The sequence below is a fragment of the Anolis carolinensis genome, chromosome 1, assembly GCF_035594765.1.
Source record: "Anolis carolinensis isolate JA03-04 chromosome 1, rAnoCar3.1.pri, whole genome shotgun sequence".
In the NCBI taxonomy this organism is placed as follows: domain Eukaryota; kingdom Metazoa; phylum Chordata; class Lepidosauria; order Squamata; family Dactyloidae; genus Anolis; species Anolis carolinensis.
The window spans coordinates 102,468,188-102,491,642 of NC_085841.1; the positions used below are offsets into that span (position 1 = coordinate 102,468,188).

The following is a 23,455-nucleotide window of genomic DNA, read 5'->3' on the forward strand; positions in this document are numbered from 1 at the left end:
TGCCTGCCATAGATGCTGGCGAAACGTCAGGAGAGAATACTTCTGGAACATGGCCATAGAGCCCATGAAAGCCTTCGACAACATAATGAAAGGTGCTCCCGCCAATGAAAGTGAGGGGTCAACATCTTGTCCCGCCCACCGGCGTGTCCTCCCTCACCTCTCGGATCGAAGCGCGCAGCATCTTCCCTGCGGAGCCGGATGGAACGTTCCGCGAAGCCCTATTCGGCACCCGTCCCTGCCTCCCGATAGTGTCCGAACAGGCTCATGGGCGCCGCCATCTTGACGCGCGCATGCTAACATCGGGGCCGCTGATTGGCTCCAGGCTTGTAGGGAGGGAATGATGCTGTGTTGCTATTGGCCCCGGTGGCAAATCGTTCTCCCGCGTGGAAGTGAGAGAGAGAGTTTGTCTGAAGGAGACTCGGGGGGAGAGTGTCGCTTAAAGTAAATTCAACAGGAAGGCAACTCTTCTTTCTCTGCCTTCCTATTCTTATCATACATTTTGATACTTGAAAATATGGTGAGAGATGCCCACTTGAGGGAAAAGGAGCAAAGCTAGAAAAGCTACAGACATCCCGATTCAGTTCTTATTTGTGGGGAAGGGTGCGTTTGAGTGGCCTTCGCGAACAAAATCTCTCCCCTTTGGCCCTCACGATGTTGCCGAAAGGACACTCGGCGGGCAGGAAAGTGTTCGGCTTGTTTTGGGCCCGGCCTGGCTGCGCTGCCTGCCTCCCTGGAAGAGGGACAGGCCCACGCCCTTGCCCGCAGCCTCTGGGCCGGCACCTGCACGCCTCCTGCCCACGCTGGACCACCATGCCCTCCTGGGTGATCGACCGGTACGGGAACAACGACGCCCTCCGCTTCACCAGCAACATGATGTTCCCCATCATACACTTCCCCAATGAGGTTATTATTAAAGTCCACGCTGCAAGCTTAAACCCTATAGACGTTAGCATGAGAAGTAAGTGCTCCCATACATCTTCTACTGTTTAATGGGCAGCTTTCCTATAGCTGGTAGAGAGAGCCAGTGAGAGTTTGTGTTGTGGAAGGCTTTCGTGGCCGGAATCACTAGGTTGCTGTGAGTTTTCCGTGCTGTATGGCCATGTTCCAAAAGCTTTCTCTCCTGAGGTTTCACCCACATCTATGGCAGGCATCCTCAGAGGTTGTGTTTTTTGTTGGAAAAGTATTGTCAAAGGCTTTCATGGCTGGAATCACTGGGTTGCTGTGAGTCTTTCGGGCTATATGGCCATGTTCCAGAAGTTTGTCTCCTGACGTTTCGCCCACATCTGTGGCAGACATCCTCACAACCTCTGAGGATGCCTGCCACAGGTGTGGGCGAAACGTCAGGAGACAAACTTCTGGAACATGGCCATACAGCCTGAAAGACTCACAGCAACCCTGTGCAAGTGAGGTTTATATATCTGTGGGAGAAAGGGTGAGAGAAAGAAGTATTGTCTGCTTTGAGGTAAGAATGAATGTTGCAAATTTGAAGCTGAAAGAGCATTCAATGCTAATCAAGGTGGCCAATTTGCAACATTCACACCCAGGCAGGCAGTTTATTTATTTACTGTGCTTATACCCCACCTTTCTTACCCTCGAAGAAGGTAGACTCAGGGCTTACAAACTATGGCAATTCAATGCCAGATTTAGACAATAATAACAACAACAGTAAAACACAATATTGCAAAACTGTACAATAGTTCTTTCTCCCAACCTGGACATTCCACAGATATATAAACCTCACTTGCCTAGTTTCAAACAGACTTCACAACCTCTGAAGATGCCTGCCATAGATATGAATGAAAGGTCAGGAGAGAATGTTCTGGAACATGGCCATACAGCCCGGAATACTCACAGCAACCAAGAGAGTTTCTTATCCAAAATGCTTGGAACCAAAACGTCTTTGGATTTCAGGTTGGGTTTTTTTTATTGGAATAGTTGCCATTCCATATACAGGCAGTTCCCGAGTTACCAACACCTGACTTACAAATTACTCAGCTATGAACAAGGGTGAAACAACAGGAAGTGAAAGAAATCTTCCCTTCAGAAGAGAAATTTGAAAAAATTTCCATGAGGAAAAGGTGTCTCCACTGAAGCTGTATCACCAATCCTTGTTTCCGCAACAAGCCAACTTTTTCAAAATCCAATGATCACAGGGACAGAAAGTGAGGTGAAATATTTTGAATGGGGGCACAGACAGCAAAACAAATACCACAGGGGTGTTGCTCACCTTTTCCTATGCTATTCAAAGCAAATACATATGTGTATGTGTATATATAGCTGGAGTTACACTTAAAAATGCACCTGTTCCGACTTGCATATAAATCCAACTTTAGAACAAACCTACAGAACCTATCTTGTTCTAACTTGGGGACTGCTTGTACATATATATTGAGATACAGTAGACCAGGCATGAGCAAACTTCGGCCCTTCAGATGTTTTGGACTTCAGCTCCCACAATTCCTAACAGAAGAACTCTCAAGCAACCAGAAAAAAATTGAAGACATAATACTGTTTTAACACAACTGTCCTTATAATACAGTACAATTATTACATTAAGTGTGTTTTGCTTTTCAGTATTAATGTCAAACCAATACAGAGTTTATGATATGGTATAGTATTTAATTAATTAATTAATTAATATACCGCTCTTCTCCCCCAGGGAGTATAATATTAGTTAGGTCTATTTTAATAGTAATTCTCAAGCAACCAGAAACTACATTTATTGAACATCTACCAACCCCCATGTGTGCCAGTTAACTGAGAGAATACTGTATCTTTGAGATGGAATTCAAGTCTATGGATGAAATTCACTTGTTTCATATAACTTTATGCACATAACCTGTAATTTTATACAGTAATAATTTTGTATATGAAACAAAGTTTGTGTACACTGACTCATCACAAAGCAACGGTATCACTGTCTCAGGCACCCATGTGGACAGTTTGGGGTTCTGGAATATTACAAACTTATGAATTATGGATAAGGGATGTCTAAACTGTATATAAATATTATGGATGATAATCTTTCTGTGTTCAATGGATGTGAAGTTGAATATGATTTTTCATAGTCTTCATAAAATCTGTATTACCGATGTGAAAAACTGCAATCCATACAGGCCCTAGTAGCCTGTAATATATAGTGTGTTTGGATTTCCTGTGCCATGATCTTATCACCTGACAGGCAAATTTCAGTAGGCTATTAGGAATTGTGGGAGTCCCAAACACCTGGAGGGCCAAAGTTTGCCCATGCCTGTCTTATCACTGTATGGTTTTGTGTTGTTGAGAAGAGGCAAAAACAGTGGCCAAAAAGTTGACTAATATGAAACAATCTAGCATTGTGAAGATATAAACACAAATATGGTATGAACTGCATTCAAGGACAAGTACTTTCACTTTGCAAAAACCTCAATCTTCACTACTTGCCAACAAGTTATAAATAAGATGCATAACATTATATTCCTGCCCTATAAAGGTCTCTTTTACTTAGAGCTGCTCTGGAGGCCCTTTGTGGTATGACATTGGGATCACAAATCCAATATATAAATAAACATGGCATATTAGAGACACAGCAAACAGGGGGATTTGGTCCATGGTTGAACCTCTAAATCAGTGGGTTTCTCAGACTAAATTATTTATTTCTATCCCATTTTTCTCCTGAGTTGAGACTCAGAGTGGCAAACAATTCATGTTACAAGAGTAATGGAGATCCAGTTCTTTAGATGATTGTGAGACTAAATAAAAGATTGATAAGGCATGGAGTTCATGATGGTCTATAAATCTGAATAGAAGCCCACAAGCCTACCCTCTGTGTTTTGTTTTTGGGTAGGTGGTTATGGAGCTGCTGCTTTAAGGCTGAAGCGAGATCCATTGCGGATCAAAACATCAGGAAGTGAATTTCCTTTAACACTTGGTCGCGATGTTTCAGGGGTTGTGATGGAATGTGGATTAAATGTGTCCTATTTCAAACCTGGAGATGAGGTAATGTCAAAATGTGGGTTGAAGAGACATGATCTATTTTGAATTGCTTTAGAGATGTTTAACCTCAGTACTAATAAACCGAATTTGTTGCTTTAGCCATGTTTTTCCCACTTAAGCTAGAGCTTGCAAAGTGTACTTATACATCTTAAAAGTCACTTTTATCTTTTGCTGATCCTTAAGTGTAAGAAAATTATCCCCAAGGAAGGCTTTAATAAATACATCCATTATCAGAAAATTTATTTATTTTATTTACAGCATTTATATTCCGCCCTTCTCACCCCGAAGGGGACTCAGGGCGGATCACATTGCACACATAAAGGCAAACATTCAATGCCATGACATAGAACAGAGACAGAGACAAGACGCAGGCACTGGGCTGGCCTCTAACTCATGACCTCTTGGCCAGAGTGATTTGTTGATTTGTTGCAGCTGGCTTGCTTTCCAGCCTGCGCCACAGTCCGGGCCTGAACATTTTGTACAAGTAGGGTAAAGGTCCCGTAAAACTCCATACATCTTTGTAGTTTTCCCAGGCCCCATCTACACTACCATTCAATGCAGTTTGAACTGCATTATATGGTTAGTGTAGACTCATATATTGCAGATTGAACTGATTATATGAGTCTACATTGCCATTTAATCCAGTTTAATCTGCATTGACTCAGATTTGCAGATCTGCGTTTTTACTGGACCCTAACCTAGTTTTTTTTTTACTGGACCCTAACCTAATCTATTATATTTACACAATCCAAAGTTCTTTGTGTTTTTAGGTCTGGGCAGCAATTCCACCCTGGAAACAAGGAACTTTATCAGAGTTTGTTGTAGCAAGTGGAAATGAGGTAATGAAACAAAACATCTTTTTATGAATTGAAATAAACATGTACACAAAAGTAAGGCAATATGTTAGAAGTGTTCAATGTGTACAATATAAGCATTGTATATTAAGTCAGGTGAAATACCATATAATTCACACAATGGCTATTCCCTTAATCTATATTGTACAGTTTAATATTTCTCTTTCTTTCCTGCCCTTAGATCTTCATTTAATTCTGAAAGGGAGAGAAATGGAAATAGGCATTTAGCAGATGTTTTCATTCTTCTAGCTGGAAAATATGAAGTACAGTAGAATCTCACTTATCCAACACTCACTTATCCAACATTCTGGATTATCCAACGCATTTTGTAGTCAATGTTTTCAATACATCGTGATATTTTGGTGCTAAATTTGTAAATACAGTAATTACAACATAGAATTATTTCGTATTGAACTACTTTTTCTGTCAAATTTGTTGTATAACATGATGTTTTGATGCTTAATTTATAAAATCACAACCTTTTTGATGTTTAATAGGCTTTTCCTTAATCTCTCCTTATTATCCAACATATTCACTTATCCAACGTTCTGCCGGCCCATTTACGTTGGATAAGCGAGACTCTACTGTACCTTACTATGCTCTTTACAATATGATACATTATGGCATTGAATTTACATCTTTCATAGGCCAGCAATAGGTTTCCATACTTTGGTGTTACAACATTGTAAAAGGGAAACGATCAGTCACTTCTTGGCAATTCTTCTTGCCACATGTAATCAGACTTTAATCTCATATTTTACCATTTGAGTGTCCTTATCTTAATAGCACTGCATTGTTAATATGCGCAAACTCATCTTATAGGACATTTTACATGCGTGCACAAAAATATACACAGTAGAAAATGGGAAAATTTTTACAATTCTCTAATTTCCCTCAGCAGTTGAAAATTGAAAGTCATTTCCATCCAGGAATAAGATACAGCTCTTTACATTTCTTCGATGCATGTCTGTCTCTTGCGTTTTGTGTAGGTATCTAGAAAACCAAGTTGTCTCAGTCATGTTCAGGCAGCTTCCCTGCCTTATGTTGGTTTAACAGCATGGTCTGCAGTGAACCAAGTTGGAAGACTAAATAAAGATAATTGTAGCAATAAAAGGTAAGTAGCCAAATGTGACACTGGAGCCTCACTTAAGGAATGATAGACCTACTTTCTCTTTCTCAAGATGTGAAGTTTCTGTTATATAAATGTCTGTGGGTAATGTTTGTGCTCTATGAAATTTATTAGACTTTGTGAAGTTTGTTCACCTTGCCTTTTTCAACCACTCTAGGATTATACTGTGAGCTTACTTTATTGACACAAATACTTTTTGGACAGTATGTTAATGTTAACAATATGCAGGTTCCTTATTCTTAACCATGTGTCTTCAGGTGGAGGAAGGCTGACTTGTTCCTCTCTTGACCAAGAAAGACATGAAATTTAAAAATGATCTTTGGTTTGCTTTTAGATACTACAGTACTTTCATCTGCCTGTTGTTGTTGGGTTTTTTTTTTTGATTTTTTTTTTGCTGGTAGCATAAAGATGCCTTTTACTGAGAATTTCTTCCGCAGTTAGCTTCAGGTGCAACAAAACTGTGTTACTCCAGTTTTATAAGAATGATAGAGTGTTGAAACCTATTACAGTAAAAATTCAAACTTATGCAGTAAACTTTTGTCTTTTTTTAACTCTCCTAGTATTTTGCTATGCTCTTAGCACATATCTTTGGATATTTTAAGGTAGATGAGGTACTTGTCTGAAGCAAGCTTTTTTCTATATCACCAGACTAATATTTTAGTTGTATTTCATATAGAAAAGCAAAGAGTATATTTGGTTTGAGGATAAGATGGCAGTTGCTCACTCTATACTTAAAGAATTTTATTACATTGAAATATGTAATTTTTATTACATTAAAACATTAGTCTTACCTTATATTTCAGTGTTCAGATGATGCCATCTTGCTCTAGCATTTTGGTTTGATACATTTCTACTCTAGCCTTGTCTTGTATAAAATAGGACTATTGAGAAGTAAACTTGGACAACATAAATGTCACCAGCTTCATTTATTTTCAGTGTTGGAATATAGAAAGATAGGAGTGCTTACCTACTAATGACTTGTAATTGTTTTCATTTCTTAGAGTATTAATCTTTGGTGCCTCTGGTGGAGTAGGAACCTTTGCAATACAGGTATCCTGACCAATGTGCTGAAACTTGTGGGAATGAAAAATGTGCAGAAACATGTAGCAAAAGGAAAACATGTTGTATATTAGTAAGGGGTGGTAGTAGTTGCCATGTTTGTGATTTTACAATGAATTGTGACGCATGAAGCTTTCACTTTAGTCATACAATTCCATTAGCCAAGTCACTACCAGTGGCCAATGGTCCAAATCAGGGCATGGGTGGAAATCAACCCTTTCTGCTTGGCTCATGAGCTGCCAATGATATTATTACATTATCTTACTGACTTGAAGTAAAAGTTACTAACTGAATGGACCTACATTTAGAAAGATTCCATGTACATTTAGTATACAGTACTTAAGATGCAAACTTCTGATATGTATCAAAACTAAATTGTACAGGAAAGCTTGTCTGGCTTTGAAAATATATTAATTTCTTAGTTAATTATCAAAACATTTATAACATCATGAGATTTAGTGCAATGTATGAGCAAAATAAATTTAGGCAGATTAAAATAATATAATGTGTAGTGTAATTCCACTACAGTAAATCATATTAAGCAATTTAGCTTAAAGCACATTTAAAAGATTTAACATGTAAAACTATATCCATAGATATTTTAAGTAAATCTAATTAAGTCCCAAAGGCTGTGTTTTGCTTGTAGAAATGAAAGCAATGTGGACAGCAAATGGGCTTCCAAATACAGAACACTTCACAATCAGGATGCCACAGCTGAAAATACCCTTACTGTATGGTCTCTCTGGAGGGCTCCCCCATCAGATCCCAATTTTTTTATGTGTGTAGGGAAAGATGTGTATATAGGGAAAGTTGTGTATATAGGGAAAGATTACTTCAATATTGGATTTGAGGGAAAACTAGCATGCACACCTTGTTTTTTCATTTATTATTTTGTTCTTTGGTGACTTAGCTTTTTATATAATAACTTTTTACTATGTCCATCCATACTATTTCAATTTGAAGATGATAATTAAAAATTAAAAATTTACAAATTAAAAATACATTTACCCATTGAAAATTGAAAATGGTAAAATCCTAGAAGCACCAGACATATGAAAATTGCCAAAATAGCAATAAAAAAGATCCAGCCAAGATGAAACAGACTAACTTGAATAAAAAGGCTTGTGAGAGGCTGATCCCAAAACAATGCAGAATAAGTGTGCAAGACAGATCTCTAGGAAAAGTATGGTACAGTGAGAGTGATATTTCTAAGAAGGCACTTTCTCCAGGGGCCACCTGCCATAGTTTGGACTCTGAAATAAAAGATAAAAGAGGATATTATGGCGTGGACATCCACCTGTCGGGTAGCTTGTTGTCCATTGTGAAGTGAGCTTAGAAATGTTCTGGGAGCCATACAGTTAATTTCTGGCTCAGATGACTTTGAAGAAAAGATTAGAAATTCATGGAGGAACAGACCTATTAGAATTTATATGGAACCTCCGTGTTCAAAGATCCCAGAAAGTTCTCTTCCTGCTCATGGTGATGAAATGTTACAAACTACAGCATGATTCTTCCACATTTAAATATTCCCATTAATGCCAAACCCAAACAAAAATTACTGGTATATTTATTATTTGTGTGCCACATTTCCCCCATGAGTGGGATTCCAGATGGCTTAAGGTGAGATTGTACAAATACAATCCAAATATGAAATGAATAGTTGCATAGAACATCTGATTAATTGCTTTCTGACTTTTTTTATATGTTTCTTTTCCCCAGTTAGTGAAAGCCTGGGATGCTCATGTGACAGCTGTTTGTTCTCAGGATGCCAGTGAATTGGTGAAACACCTTGGAGCTGATGAAGTGATTGATTATAAATCTGGGAGTATGGAAAAGCAGTTGAAAATGTTACCAGCGTATGTATTGCTGTGGTTACATTATGGCTCCACTTGGCAACATTTTAAAATCCAAATTGGGTTTAACTTTCTGTGTGTGTTTAAACTAGTTACCTGTCTCTTATTCTGTTGCACTGGTACTATGAGACTCTTAATGAACATAAAATGACTGTTAAGGTGGATGTACATGCAATATAAAATGCCTGCATGTATCCTTTCTAGTCACTTGCTAAGTGACTAGAGTCACAGTTGCGCAATGGGATAAACCATTGTGCTGGCGGAACTGCTGACCTTAAGGTTGCTGACCTGAAGGTTGCTGGTTCGAATCCATGAGCTCCCATCTGTCAGCTCTAGCTTGCGGGGACATTAAGAAGCCTCCCAGCATGATGGTAACACATCCAGGTGTCCCCTGGGCAATATCTCTGTAGACGGCCAATTCTCACCAGAAGCGACCTGCAGTATGTTCTCAAGTTGCTTCTGACATTATTTTTAAAAAACTTGCTAATCATAGAGCAAGTCTTTTTGAAATCTTATACTTTGTGTATGGAGAAGGAGAGTATTTTACATGCCCAGCCATTTTGAATACAGTATTTGTTTACTGTGGAGGTGGGGTGGGGGATATCTTCTAAATATTTTTTTCATTGCTATTGTGATTGACATGTGAAATGTGATGCATGAGCAGTATCAGCATGAACTGGATGCAGTTTGTTAGATATTTCATAGTATCCATGTCACTCATTAGTCTTCTCTTGTTTGTGAACTTCAAAACAACAAACAATCTCTACTTTAGATAGTGCCTAGTAACAATGTGGGAGGATTACTGAAGTACACAAAGGAATGGAGAAGGGAGCCTAACCCCCACACCCCCCTTAATTAAAATTCACTCAGTCCTGGCTCATTACACTTGCTTGAGTTCAGCTCACATGTTGCATCATAGAAAGGAAGGACAAACTAGAGCTACCAACCAGTACACACACCAGATTACATTTCCCTTGACATTCATAGTGATTGCTATCTCACCTGTTTGGAGTTGCTGCAATTCCCATAGCACTAAAGCAAGCCTTATACCCATGCTTGCACCAATGGGAACATTACAGACATTATTTTGGCACTTGGAGGTGGGCAGGAGCAGGAAGAACTGCTGGGCTTCTGGAAAGCGAAGCTTTGTCACATTGGGAAGCCTTTTTAGGGGTCATGGACAAACCACAGTCCCTCACCTTGCCCCCCCGAGTCATGCAGCCACCCCCAAGGTTTGCCTGACCAGCAACCCCTGTGTGCAATGACCTCATTTTCAAATCCAGCAGGAATTGCCATGTTAGACCATGAAATTGCTCTCTTCTCACTACCTTTATGCTGGGCGGATAACTATGTTCACCCATTACCACTAGTTCTGTCTGGGCCACTTGTGGAGCCAGAAGGTGATTTGGAACATTGCACTTGGCATGGTATGGGTCAGATTCCAGATCTTTCATTTTGTGGGGAGGAAGGGAAGTTAACTGAGTATACAATAGCTAACAATTCCTCTATTGACCCAAATGTCACTGTCACTTAGTGAACACCTAGAGCTAGGACTCTCTTGCAGGTCCATTTCTTGTTCCTTCCATAATTTAAAGGGGCAAATAATACACCAGTTACCCTTTTCTAGGGAATCATCAAAATTGAGTGAAAAGAGATGCCCTCAGCAGTATAGTCCTTTTCATGAGCTTCATTGTCAGTAGTCCTGAGGGAAGCACATCAGGCTAGAAAGTCATGCCCTCAGTGCTATTGTGTGGGAGCTCTTCTCAGCAATGCCTCACACATTCAAAGGTGTGAATGATATCCATATGACACCTGTCTGATGTCCATAAAGGTGATGTTAGTCATTTTTAATAGTTCCATATAGCATGTTGACTTTGACTTGCAGGCCTACGTTGTTTTTACACACCAGTTTCTTTGGCAGCCATGAGCTGGTTTCAATCCATAATCTAGGGTGCCTTATTGTTCTATCAGCAACGTTCGCCTACAGTATAAGCATTATATGAGGCATTTTAAAATTAAAATGAATTTTGGATGTTACATTACCGTATTTTTCTGTACATCCAGTTAGTTTTGCTTACTTGCCTATATTTCTTTTCAGTGTGTTTTTGTGCACCGTTCTTTCTCTAGGTTTGATTTCATTCTAGATAATATTGGTGGATCCACTGAAAAGTGGGCTCCTGATCTCCTTAAGAAGTGGTCAGGGGCCACATATGTCTCATTGGTAACGCCCTTCCTTGTGAACGTGGATAGGCTTGGGGTAGCTGATGGCATGCTACAGACTGGAGTGACCATTGGTGGGAAAACTATAAAGGTATTTTTAAGTTAAATCTCTTTTAAAGCTTTGTTTGTGTATACCTGCAATTTCTGATTCTTTTTATCAAGTTTTGACCACTCTTTATGTGTATTTGTTTTTCAATATAGCATCTTTGTAAAGGAATCCATTACCGGTGGGCCTTTTTCACACCAAGTGGTCCTTATCTGGATGAAATCACTGATCTTGTTAATATAGGAAAGGTATGTCTGAATTGCTAATGATTTTACTTACAATTGCCTGCTGAAACATCAGCCGCTTTGATCTGAACATTTTTGGGTAGATAAGGAGTTGGCTATTCAGTTGCCATTTTGGATTTCCTTTGTGGTGTGTGTGTTTATTTTCAACGTAGCCCATCAGCTTCCAAGGAGACACAGACACAAGGATTGTAGTCCTCTGTTGGCCCATAATTCGCTAAAATCTGTGAACAGAAAGGAAACACAGCATTACAGAAGCTGCTACACAGAAGGGTTTAGAAAAGGAGAATATTGTTATCTCCGCTTTTCAGTCTCTTTACATCTGTGGTGATTAATACCACTAGATCTTAAGAACTACTATAAAGAATGGTAGTTCTTAAGATCAGTATAGTGTTTTAAAAGTGCTCACAGTGTTTCTTATGCATTATTTAATGGCAGTTCCTGCATTCCTATAAAATAAGCCAGTGTTACAATCTCTGCTGGACTTGAAAATGAGGACAAGAAATGTAATCATACCAGAGGCACAATTCAGAGCAGGGATTTCCTGGAAAGCAAGGCCTCTTTGATATGACATCAGCAGGCTGGTAAAGCAGCCTGATGCAATAAATCACTCTGACCAGGAAGTCATGAGTTCGAGACCGGTCCGTGGTGGGGTGAGCATCCATCAATTAAAAAAAAATAGCCCCTGCTCATGGCTGACCTAGCAACCCGAAAGATAGTTGCATCTATCAAGTAGGAGATAAGGTACCACTTATAAAAAGTGGGGAGGCAAATTTAACAAATTTACAACGTTGGAATGGGGAAGTGCGGTCAGAGTAGATTATGAAGCAGCTGCTCCCCTGTGGCCAGAATCGAACATCCCCTCAGGAGAAGGTTAAATTGCCTCTGCGTCTGTCTATCTCTGTCTCGGTTCTATGTCTCGGGCATTGAATGTTTGCCCTGTGTGTGTATAAAGTGATCTGCCCTGAGTCCCCTTCAGGGTGAGAAAGGCAGAATATAAATGCTGTGAATAAATAAATAAATAAATAAATAAATAAATAAATAACATATTTTATTGATTTATTTACACACACACACATACACAGAGTTAGCTGTCCATATCCATTGATTCCGTATTCCCAGATTCAGCCATCGATGGCTTGAAAATATGTTTTAAAAAATCCAAGAAGCAAACCTTGATTTTGCTGTTTTATATAAAGGGCGCCATTGTACTGTATATAATAGGACTTGAATTTTGGTATGTAAGGGGGTTGTTACCAACTAATATTAGTAGCCCACTGTATTTACAGTATCTACAGGGTTTTTGGCTCCATGGGCAGAGTAGAACTGAACTTCCTGTTCCTCTAACATACGTTTCCATTTGACAATCAAATATTCCTAGCAATAGCAAAATACTGCTTCATTTGATGCTAATGGCCTTTATTAGGCAATGCAGAAACATCCCAATTAGTTATAGTGAACCCAGAAGCACCGTTGTGCAGTCATTTGACAGGGCTGGGAAATTTACTTTATGCTGGGAAGTACCTTGAGCTGCCTTTGTATAGTCAATAGTTGAAGGGTATGACATCTGCGTAAAACTCTGAACAGGTGAAGCTTGTACTATTGAGAACATTCTTAGTGTGTTTGTGGATGGCCTGAGATTTCTTTTGTCACAAGATTAGCAAAGAGGTTAGAATTGTTTGTTTACGTTTTAGCTCTTTCTTTACAGAGGGCAAGTCTTACAGTCGAAGCTTTTGTGTTTCTTCCTTTAGGATAGATCTCATAGAATGATATCTGTACACAATCCTGATCTGTTCCTGTTTTCCTTTAGATGCAAGTACTCTGTTCCATTTTGTCTATGTACATTGTTAAAGTCATACTTGAGAAAAATGCCAATTAAATAGGGCAGCACCAAAACTATCCTCCAGACTCTAATATTAGTCAAAGAGTCTCGTGACACCTTAAAAGCGGGGCTCTGTAGTTGAATGTCAGACCATCAAGTTCAGCCCTTCTGTTTTTCTACTTTTCAACACTTACTCCTTAATAAATGACAAATGTATATTAATGAGTGATTACAAATATACTGTATTAAAATGGTAGCATAAGGCAGTTCATGACCACCACATAAATAATCAGGCTACTTAAATTGATAGAAAATAAATATAATTATTTATTTTATTAATCCTTGACAAGAAAACATTCCTTCACCTGTGTCAAATTAAATATACAACAGACTTAAACATTCAATAATTTTGAGAAGGTAAAACAAGATTATATATGTACTGTGTATAGTTATAGTCTTAAGTTTTTATTTTGATGTCTGAATTGGTACATTTCCGTTGACTCCACAGCCCTGCCTTAAAGAATAACACATTTGACATCAGACCATCATGCCTTGCAGCCTGTGGATGGTGGAAACCCTGTTTAATTCTCTGATATTCCCAAACATCACTCAGTGCAATGTACCCTCTGCGCAGAGTATTTAGGATGGTAAATTGTGGATGCATTGAGAGATGAGGCAGCTGCTCTTTGTTGTGAGCTTCCCCCATTCTGATAGACAGTGATGTCCATTGAAAGCAGTGGTTCCTTCTGGAATTGGGACATTTTGTGTTGTATAGTATAGCAAACAGGCACTTTTATAAGCTACATTGTACTTTGTGCAGTGAGCAGATGGCATGCTTAGTATATTTTTTGCTACCGTCAGCTCGTCCCAGCATTGAGTTTCAGTGTGCATCAGGTGCTGACTTTAGGGATCTGGGAAAGGGACAGTCGTTGCAGTTTGACTCTCAGAGGAGTAATAAATGTGGAGGACACCAAGCCAGGCAGGAAGTGATGCCCATTAAGGCAAAGTGGAATGAAGTGTCCTACTTTATAAAAAGAAAGATTCCTCTCAACTACAAGTAGCATAAAAATTACAGGGTACTATTATATTATCTGGGTGGACTCCAAAAGGGGACCTAGATAGATAAGTATAGTCCATTTTATGGGGAAGGGGGAGTTGAAGGAGGAAAATCATTTTCTCTGTTTCCTCTGGTTATCCCCCCCCCCCACACACACACACACACGAGGACAACATGGGCGGGGGGAATAACAGGAAAACGGGGAAATGATTTTACTCCTTCCACCCCTCTCCCCCTGTAAAATTGACAATCCTCTGTCTAGCACCGCCTTTTGGGTTCTGCTTGGATAATGGAACCATACCAAATCCAGCTGTGATATCAGTTGCTGCCACTTATTCATTCAGGGTTCACACAACACTGGTCAAATAAAAATAAAACAAGTAGTGAGCAGTCAGGAAGGCCTTGACCAACAGTCTCTACTGCCCTCCTGTTACCTGTGCTCTGGAGAACAGAGCCTTCCCAGTTTGAGGGGCTGGTTGCCTCTCACATTAATTTCCATGCTGTGGGCCACAGTCTGAAAGGATTAGATTCTGCTACTGAGGGAAATGTGGACTGTTGATTTCATAAACCTGTGTTTTTATAGTGGGAAGAATGTGGGAAGTGGACTGTCCCCCCTCCCCCCAAAGTACAAAATAAAGTCCAGCTGTGTTTAATTTTATAAGGAAAGGGTAGATTGTTTACTTTCTGCTGCCCTCTTTACCTTGTGAAGCATTTTTACCATTGTCTTGTTTCCCTAGAATTTAAAAAAATGTAAGTCTGAAGTATGCGAAGGGATTCTGCAACACCTTAGAGACTGAAAGACTATATTCTCTCAGGCTCTAAGGTGCTAAAAGATCCTTTTGTTTATATAGTCAACATAGCAGTTGGCTTAGCTATCAATATATACAATTGAGGCCCACAACAAAATGTTATACAGGTTGAATATTCCTTATCTGGAAATTGAAATCCTTGTACTTCAAAATCCGAATTGTTCTCTTGGGTGGTTGAGATTACTGACACCTTTGCTTTCTGATGGTTCAGTGTACACAAACTTGGTTTCATGCACAAAATCGTTTAAAATATTGTGTGTAAAATGGCCTTCAGGCTATGCATTGAGTGCACAGATGAGCTCCCTCTATCAGCTCCAGCTCCATGCGGGGACATGAGAGAAGCCTCCCACAAATGGTAAAAACATCAAAAACATACGGGCGTCCCCTGGGCAACATCCTTGCAGACGGCCAATTCTCTCACACCAGAAGTTACTCAGGTTGCTCCTGACACGGAAAAGAAAGAAAGAAAAAGAAACAGAAACGAACTCTGTGTTTAGACTTGACTTCCATCTCTATTGTATATATGTAAGCGTTCTGAAATCTGAAATATGGAACATTCCTGGTACTAAGCTGTAGTATTCCATATTATTGTTCATAATCCTTGGTTTCCCTGCCCTCTTCCCGAATGCTCCATTTCCTTCCCCTTCACCACCAGATTTCTGTTTCTCTGAATATCCTCTCAGAAGTTGGTCAATAAGCATGCCCTCGTTGGAGAATATGCTCAGTCCTTGTGGAGCTCTTCTTGGTTTCTCTTCTAAGGCTTCTTCTTCAAAAGGTGTGTTTTGCTTTTGGTACTTTGGTACTTCTGACAGCCCTGAGTGTTACCTGCTTTTTGTATATGGATGAGACTGCTTTTTCTGTTTGGATTTTGCTACAAAAAACATCCAACTCAGAAAACAGAGTTTGCTATTGGTATATTGGATATTAGTTTAGAAGTTGCTGCTATCAGGAGTGGAAAGCTGAAAGACATGTCTGATGAGACCCCGGGCTCAGTATGGGTTTATTCTTTCAGACTAGCAGTTCTGTATTGGTGCATGTAATCCTTTTTCTGCACAAAAGTCATCATTTTAGTCTCTCATCTCTGAACAAACAACTGTTCTTTGGCCATGGGGCTGATGCGTAGTTGTAAACAGATAAGTGTTTTCATTGTCTGGTTTAATCTCCACTTACTGTCATGTCACCATTTGCTGACTTGACCAGCTATGAGCACAGGAAGAAATATTTGTCTTTGTCAGGTTGTTTGCAGTAAACACTGAATGGCATATTGTACTGGGTACATGGTCAGCTCTTTTCAGATTTATTGAAACAATGAGTCTGGATCAGCCGGCCAGATAAAGTGTTTAATATGCCAGATTGCTGGGATCATCAGTTTTAGCATTCATGCCGCTTCCCTTCATTGCTGAGGGCCAATGATGCCGTCAGACTGTGGTCTGCAATAGTATAGCTGGGTTTGTGCGTTTAGTGGCAGCCTCATAACATTTAGATCTTACGATTTCAAGTTAAATTGCCTTCATAAACGGTACTGTAGGTTTCATAGAATAGTGAAAGTGTGCCCCCTATGGATTTATCCTAGGAAATACTACCTATTTTTAATTTTTTACATGCACAGTGTACTACTCTTGTGTTGTGTGGCAGTGTGGTCTTCACCAAGGAAAGACATATGTTTACCTTCTTGGCCAGTATTTGCATTTTAGCTTTATTATTTCTGAAGAGTGAATGTCTTGTTTCTTCTGAGATAAAATGTAAAGGATTAAGTTAATTTATGGAGTTTGTTTGGAGACTGAAGACTTATAGACAGTTTGGGTGGCAGAGGTATTGTTAGTCCTGAAAGCTTTGCCGCTTGGGTGAAACTTGCATATAGAGGCAAGTATCCACACACACAATGAAACCGAATGTCAACAGCTGCACACAGAAGGCTCTTATGGAGCCTTTCTTGCCTCATGATGTATGTTGCAAGCAGTTCTCTTGTACAAAATGGAGCCTAGACTGGTGTGTGGACATAGAAGGTTCTTTCACACTGACTATGGAAAGCGAGGTTCCCATGTGCTTGATTATCGCACACAGTCTCCAGCATCCTGTTTGTGACATATGCAAGTGTACATCCTATGTATGTTGTTCTTTTTGTCATTTGTCAGATGTTGGTACTAACTTCCTCCCTTCAAAATGACCAAAGTCCCCCCCCTCTCTCTCTCTCTCTCTCTCTCTCTCTCTCTCTCTCTCTCTCCTCCCTCCCTCCCCCCCCCCTCTCTCTCTCTCTCTCCCTCCCTCCCTCCCTCCCTCCCTCCCTCCCTCCCTCTCTCTCTCCCTCCCTCCCTCCCTCTCTCTCTCTCTACCATTGATGCACGATTTTACTGTGACATCCTTCCCTCCATTCCTATGGTAATTCAGTGGCTGGTGGAGTGGAGTGGGGAAGGCTGAAGATGCATTTGGCTGTGTCCTCATAAACAGATGTAGATTAAATGATGTCATCATTCTGCATTTGGTATGGATCAAAGGCAGACATTATTCACCACCCCTTTCTTCACCACTGAGTGATTGGGGAGAGGAGGCTACTGCTTGCTGCCATTCTCCTGAAAAATCCCCCATTTCAAAGCCTAATTGCTTCATAAACCCCAGTATTCTAAACAAGCATTATTGGGCATGTTTTATGGGCATCCTTTGGAAGGAGGGGTGAAGCATACTGTGTATGTGGAGCAAGGAGCAAAGGGTGAAAATTCTGGGAGAGAAATAGAGCAGGCCTTAGTCATGGTAATCAGGGTGAAAGACCAAGGGAGCTGCGGGCAGATATTATAGAGGGCTATATGTTTTCTGATCCTGATCTAGAGAAAAGAGGAGAATTGTGAAACTTAAGACCTGGTGAATCAGGTTTTGACACTTTTGTCTCGAAGTCCTTGAACATGTCTCTCTACAGGGGAGGGATTTATAACTTTTCTGCAAAGTCCATAAAACTAAGGGTGCTTTTAGAGAGAAGGCTCCTAGTGCTGCTACTTAAAGGTACCTGTAGATACACGCTGAAGATGATTTAAAGAGAGAAACAAGGAAGTCCTGCACTATGTATTATTTTTTTTTTGTATGTGCCAGAGGTCAAGGTGACAGGAACAAAATTTAAGGAAGCCAAATATACCCCTCCAGAATGTTGTTCTCTTGATACCTGTTGAGTGTACCTGGAGAAATTCAGCTGATTAATTTTGACACAATGACAATGTTTTTTCTATGTTTAATGGCCAAATGGTGTGGAAGTTATATCTCTTTGCTCTCCATCTATATTCCACTTGAAAACTCGTTTCCACTAATGATCACTCAGCCTGATAAGAATATACCCGAGGTCCTAGTAAATGCATCCAGTGTTGGAACTCCATGACCTAAGGCCTAGCAGTGCCCCAAGACTGCTTGACTATGGGTTAGCTAAAGCATGTAGGCTATCCCATGCTCTTGGAGAAAAAATGGCATATGTCCCATAATTTATAAATATAATTTTATCAAGATCATTTAATTTAATTAGTTAAGAAACTAGAGTTTGTATAATTTTTTTCAATCCAATAAGCTTTTATTGGCATATATACAAGATAGTGTACATTATAAAATAGAAAACTTCGCGTTTGTCATACATTCAATTTGCAGACTTCATTCAGAAACTTTGCCACTGTGAGGCAACAGTTAAAATCTGGAGAGTTTAAAAGCATAATTACTTTGTCTGACTCTGTTGGATGTTTCATAAAATCTATAACTTGCAGTAACAAGCTTGATCTTAATTCCTGGTAGTGGCCTCTATGGAGTATTGGCCAGATTCTAGACATAAAGCTGCGTACAGAATGCAGAAATTTTGAATGAAATTATCTAATGGCACTGTTATTAGGGGTTAGCCAAATAGGAGCTCCATGGAGTATTTGTGCTCTCACCTTTGCTTGGAAGACTTGCAGGGCTGGTATATTGGTTGCCCCTGAAGTGATAGAACCTCCTGATAGCACTGGTACTAGATTGGGCCCGGGCCAGTGTGTATTTAAAATGAGTGGACCAAGACAAGTTGTTATTAAACCAAAGCCCTAGGTATTTGACATTTTTACTTGCTCAATATAGTGGCCCTTTACCTTCCAGACTTGCTTTTTGTTGCTTTCCCCAGAAACCAAGAACTTGGTTTTATCATAGTTCACCTGGAAATCATTTGTCTCACAGAAGTCAACAAAACTATGGAGTCTTTTTAATCCCACATGAGAGAGGGATAGTAGGGCTGCATCATCCACAAATAGCAAGAGAGGGACATGCTTTAAGCCAGTCTTGGGGGTATGCCCATCCACTTGGGCCAGAGTTTGTATAAGTGAGGACCTTGATGGAAACGCTGCTTTGAGAATATTTACAATGTTTTTCAGTTTTGCATGTATGCACCTTTAAATCACCTGGCAACTTAATAGTAACATCACGAATTTCATAGGTTTTTCTTAGGCAAATACTTGGAGGTTACATCATAGTATATATGAGGCAGACAATTACTGCCTAATTGCAGACATTCTGAAAGCATTTTGAAAACTTTGTTATCAGAGGGACAAATTTGTACTGTTGTCAATAAAATCAATTCTAACAGTATTTTTCTTCATTTGTAGATACATCCAGTTATTGATCAAGTTTTCTCATTTTCTGATGTTCCCAAGGCCTTCCAGAAGTTGGAAGAAGGGCATGCACGAGGAAAAACAGTAATCAGTGTAACTAATAAAAAATAATTACTGGTTTGTACACTTGACTTCTGTGAAATTTCTTCACCTTGTTTGGGCAGTGTAAATAACTTTTCGGTACCTTGGACCTGTAGTGTACTAAAGGTGTTATTTTAGCAACATGCAGATGTTATCTGGAAAGGTTTAATATTTTAGTTGTGCAAATAAAAAAAGGTGCATTTGCTACCATCATTTTCAACAGTAGTCTGATTTGGATGTTCCACTAGCTTAAATGAACTTACAATGAGTACTTTAAATATTTTTGTCTTACATTTTAAATGAAAAAGGGAGAGCAGGTGTATTGTACTATAGTTGTGTGTGGTTCAATATTTTGGCACTTTTCAAAAAACAAATGTTAATACCCAATGTTTTAAAGCTATTAAGGGCACCATCATTGGGAGCTAATGCATCCATGGACACATTTTTGGAGAAACCATGGTGAATGTATCCTTTTTCATTTATTGATGGCAATTCAATTCCAAGTTTAAGCAATAATGTCAGGCACCCAAAAATGTGCTGACACTTGCTCTGTAATGACAGAAAAGGCCATTGAAATGTATAGTTGTGGCAGCCCTGCAACTCGTAATTATTGATCTGTGTTTCATGTTGTGCCATGTAATGCTTCAAAGGAGACTCCAATTTCCTCTGGTGACAGTGGTTCATAAGATCATCACCACCTTGTTCTTCCTGGTTTCTTCCTACTTCCAAGACATTATGTAAGAAACCTGAGCCTTAAAAGCAAAATGAAACACGTTTGTCCAAGTAATTTTTATTTGTAAAATACGTGTGTTTATACAACAGTTTGGACATAAAAATGCTTGCTATTGAGAACAACACCTTAAAACCAAAAATATTTTCTGTACCAAAAGAATCAGCAGCATTTTTTTAAAAGGAACCAGAAAAAGAAACTGTAATGAAAATTGCTGCAAACGTTTGTACAATAGATTAGAATGATAAGGAAAAAACTGGAACACTTATATGGAGAGTACTAGTTTCTTAATAAGCAATGACAAAATGTAGAAAGTACAGTGGTCCATATAAGTCAGTGCAGAACTGCTAAAACATTTTCAAGACATAGGACTGAGCACTTCAGCAAGTAGTAACTATCAATAAGTGGCTTACATAGGAACATTAAAAACACAGTAACTTTACTAAATAATAATCTTCATACTGGAAAATAGAATCAGAGAATTGTGGAGAAAATATTTTTTATAACGCGTTTCTGCTGGAATCTTTCATTTTACTCTGGACTTACTAGTAGAATGCAAAAACTATATTCACATTTCTAGTTTATAGCTTGTGATTGCTGAGATTACTGGATTTTTCCCTATTTGTTTAGGGTGTGTAGTTCACTAAATACCCTTGGCATTACATGTCAGCAACAAATATGGCATTATATAGTATAATTCAGAATAATTACAGATTTATCAACACAGACCCTTGGTATGATTACAGGCATTTCAAAATCAGCAATGCTGTTTGCTCGTGGCACAGAGCGGCACCCATTTTCTTCAGCATGAATGCAAGCAGCAGAGAAGGATGTCAAGCAAAATAAAACTGGAATTTTAATGAAAATGCTGTATGCAGACACCACAAAAAAACTTAACACTGAAGTAACTGAGGAAAAAAATCACAAGTATAAAACATAATGTACAAATGCAGGTAGTGAGTTTCAACTGGGAGACTTCAGAACAAATGAAGTTGTAAAGCAATAATTTGGGATAGTTCTTGAGAAGAGTAAAGCATTCCCCTATCTCAGTTTTAAAATTCATAAATGTTGTTACACATTACTATTTAATTTTCTTTAAAAGTGGAAGAATTAAAATATGAAAAAAGTTTGCCACTTAAAGACAATGCTTGTAAGCTATGTAAGGGGAGGCAGCTGAGCCGATATGTAATACATTCTGCTGAACACCTGAAATTTCAGTTGGCAGCAACATTTCTGGTTTATATATTTCTGGTTTTCTGTTGTTCACAAACTATCACTCTTTAATACATACACTTATCCTATTACATTTAGTTATAATGCTGTATTTTCCTTTTATTTTAATCACCTGATATGTTCTAAATTGCTTTTTATGGGTAAACAGTTTGTTATTTTACATACTGTTGAAATACTTGAGTTTTCAATAGACACATACCAGTGCAAAAAACTTCAGCATAGAGCAAAAAGACATTAAAACTATTTTTTGGAAATAATTTAGTAATTTATAATAGTTGTAAAGTAACTATTGGTGATGCATTTCAAATTTTGCAATGAAGAAAGTACAGACCTTCAGAGGGAGGGTTAGTAGTCAGAATGTACACGTAACTAGATTGAAGGCTGACAGAACCATTCACCTTCAAACATTTCCACTTCCTTGAAGGAGAGAGCTAGTCTTGGTGCGTGACCTGTCCCTCTCTCCATATGCTGAGAGAAATTTAGAAGTGGTGAGCCCTCAGAAGCATCCTGGCTTTACATCAAATTTAAGAGCTGTAAATTGTATGGGGAGTCTGCACATACATTTGTACATCTGTATGGTAGCTGCAGGTGTGGTGAGGATGGGTGCAAGGTGTCTGACAAAGGCAGTGGGACCAGCAATGTAGCTTTGCTTTTCTGTTTGTACAGTGGAGCCATGTCAGGGTGAAGGCCTGGAGAGTGCATCGCTACCATACAATATGTTTAATTCTGTCATTGCGGTTTCTCAAAGTCAAACATCCTATTCTTTGCCTCTCTTCTACTATCCCTTCAGTCTTGAACTTCTGAATTTTAACTTTTTTTTTAGATGACCAGTGGTTCCCAGTACTGTGTTGGTTTATCTTCACTGGTTGAACTGACAATGAGGTGGTTTTGATCATAGTGTTTTCCTCCTAGAATAATAAAAAAGTTAATTGTTTAATATAGAATTTGGGATGCAAAAACAGTTACCGTGCACTACTGGGCTATATTTAACATTTCAGGTGCTGCCTCTTTTTCATTCTTACATTTGTTTCCTTTATATATGGCAGTGTTCTTGATCCTATCTGTTTTAGCATCTGCTTTGAAGTGGTTGCATCTGATGCCCACATTTGTGATGCTGCAAATTATACACAAGAGAGGCTAATCACTATGTACAAAAATGAAATGTCTCCCAAGGATTTAAAAAAAACAGCTTTATAGGCAATAGTATGAATGGGGATTCCTGGTTATTAACAGAAATCATGCTTCTACTTTAAGCAGAATATTGCTATGACAGTTTAAAGGTAAAGATAAAGGTTTCCCCTGACGTTAAGTCCAGTCATGTCTGACTCTGGGGGTTGGTGCTCATCTCCATTTCTAAGCCAAAGAGCCGGCGTTGTCTGTAGACACCTCCAAGGTCATGTGGCCGGCATGACTACATGGAGCACCGTTACCTTCCCGCCAGAGCGGTGCCTATTGATCTACTCACATTGGCATGTTTTTGAACTGCTAGGTTGGCAGGAGCTGGAGCTAACAGCGGCCGCTCACGCCGCTCCTGGGGTTTGAACCTGGGACCTTTCGGTCTCCAGCTCAGTGCTTTAACGCACTTCGCCACCGGGGCTCCTTATGACAGTTTATACAAATAATATTCTAGCATGTATACCATATTGCCCTTTGAGAAGCTTGAGAATGAGTGTTTGTTAGCAACAGCCTGGAAATAGATCTAGTTTAATATAAATTTTATTTTGATAATTTTCATTGCACC

At 39.2% G+C, this 23,455-nt stretch overlaps 4 protein-coding genes across 10 annotated transcripts in view; 2 read left to right on the plus strand and 2 right to left on the minus strand.

Annotated features, from left to right (window-relative positions):
- Positions 1–312, minus strand: part of qrsl1 (glutaminyl-tRNA amidotransferase subunit QRSL1) — a 33,382-nt gene extending 33,070 nt beyond the window's left edge. Inside the window, exon 1 of the mRNA XM_003215608.4 lies at positions 158–312. Coding sequence (XP_003215656.1) covers positions 158–181 — 24 coding nt within the window. The 5' untranslated portion in view covers positions 182–312. The remainder of the gene's footprint in view (positions 1–157) is intronic.
- LOC134298835 (uncharacterized) overlaps positions 1–23,455 on the plus strand; it is a 483,127-nt gene that overhangs the window by 245,725 nt on the left and 213,947 nt on the right. The gene's annotated exons all lie outside the window — the stretch shown is intronic.
- Positions 283–19,794, plus strand: rtn4ip1 (reticulon 4 interacting protein 1). Of its 3 annotated transcripts, XR_010005911.1 has the most exons (10): positions 283–958; positions 3,827–3,978; positions 4,746–4,814; positions 5,819–5,943; positions 6,960–7,008; positions 8,737–8,873; positions 10,998–11,181; positions 11,292–11,384; positions 15,722–15,841; positions 19,665–19,794. XR_010005911.1 is itself a non-coding variant. In XM_003215629.4 (9 exons), exons 1-9 carry the CDS (start codon positions 652–654, stop codon positions 19,779–19,781), a joined length of 1,233 nt encoding a protein of 410 aa, XP_003215677.1. In that variant the 5' UTR covers positions 305–651; the 3' UTR covers positions 19,782–19,794. The 3 variants fall into 3 exon arrangements, 2 of the variants coding, with proteins under 2 accessions (XP_062836246.1, XP_003215677.1); XM_003215629.4 differs by lacking the exon at positions 15,722–15,841 and having other exon boundaries at positions 305–958; XM_062980176.1 differs by lacking the exons at positions 4,746–4,814; positions 15,722–15,841.
- crybg1 (crystallin beta-gamma domain containing 1) overlaps positions 20,526–23,455 on the minus strand; it is a 144,529-nt gene continuing 141,599 nt past the window's right edge. For all 5 annotated transcript variants that reach the window (XM_062980142.1, XM_062980145.1, XM_062980148.1 and 2 more), the window contains one exon: positions 20,526–22,622. In XM_062980142.1, the coding sequence (XP_062836212.1) occupies positions 22,534–22,622 (89 nt within the window). In that variant the 3' untranslated portion in view covers positions 20,526–22,533. The remainder of the gene's footprint in view (positions 22,623–23,455) is intronic.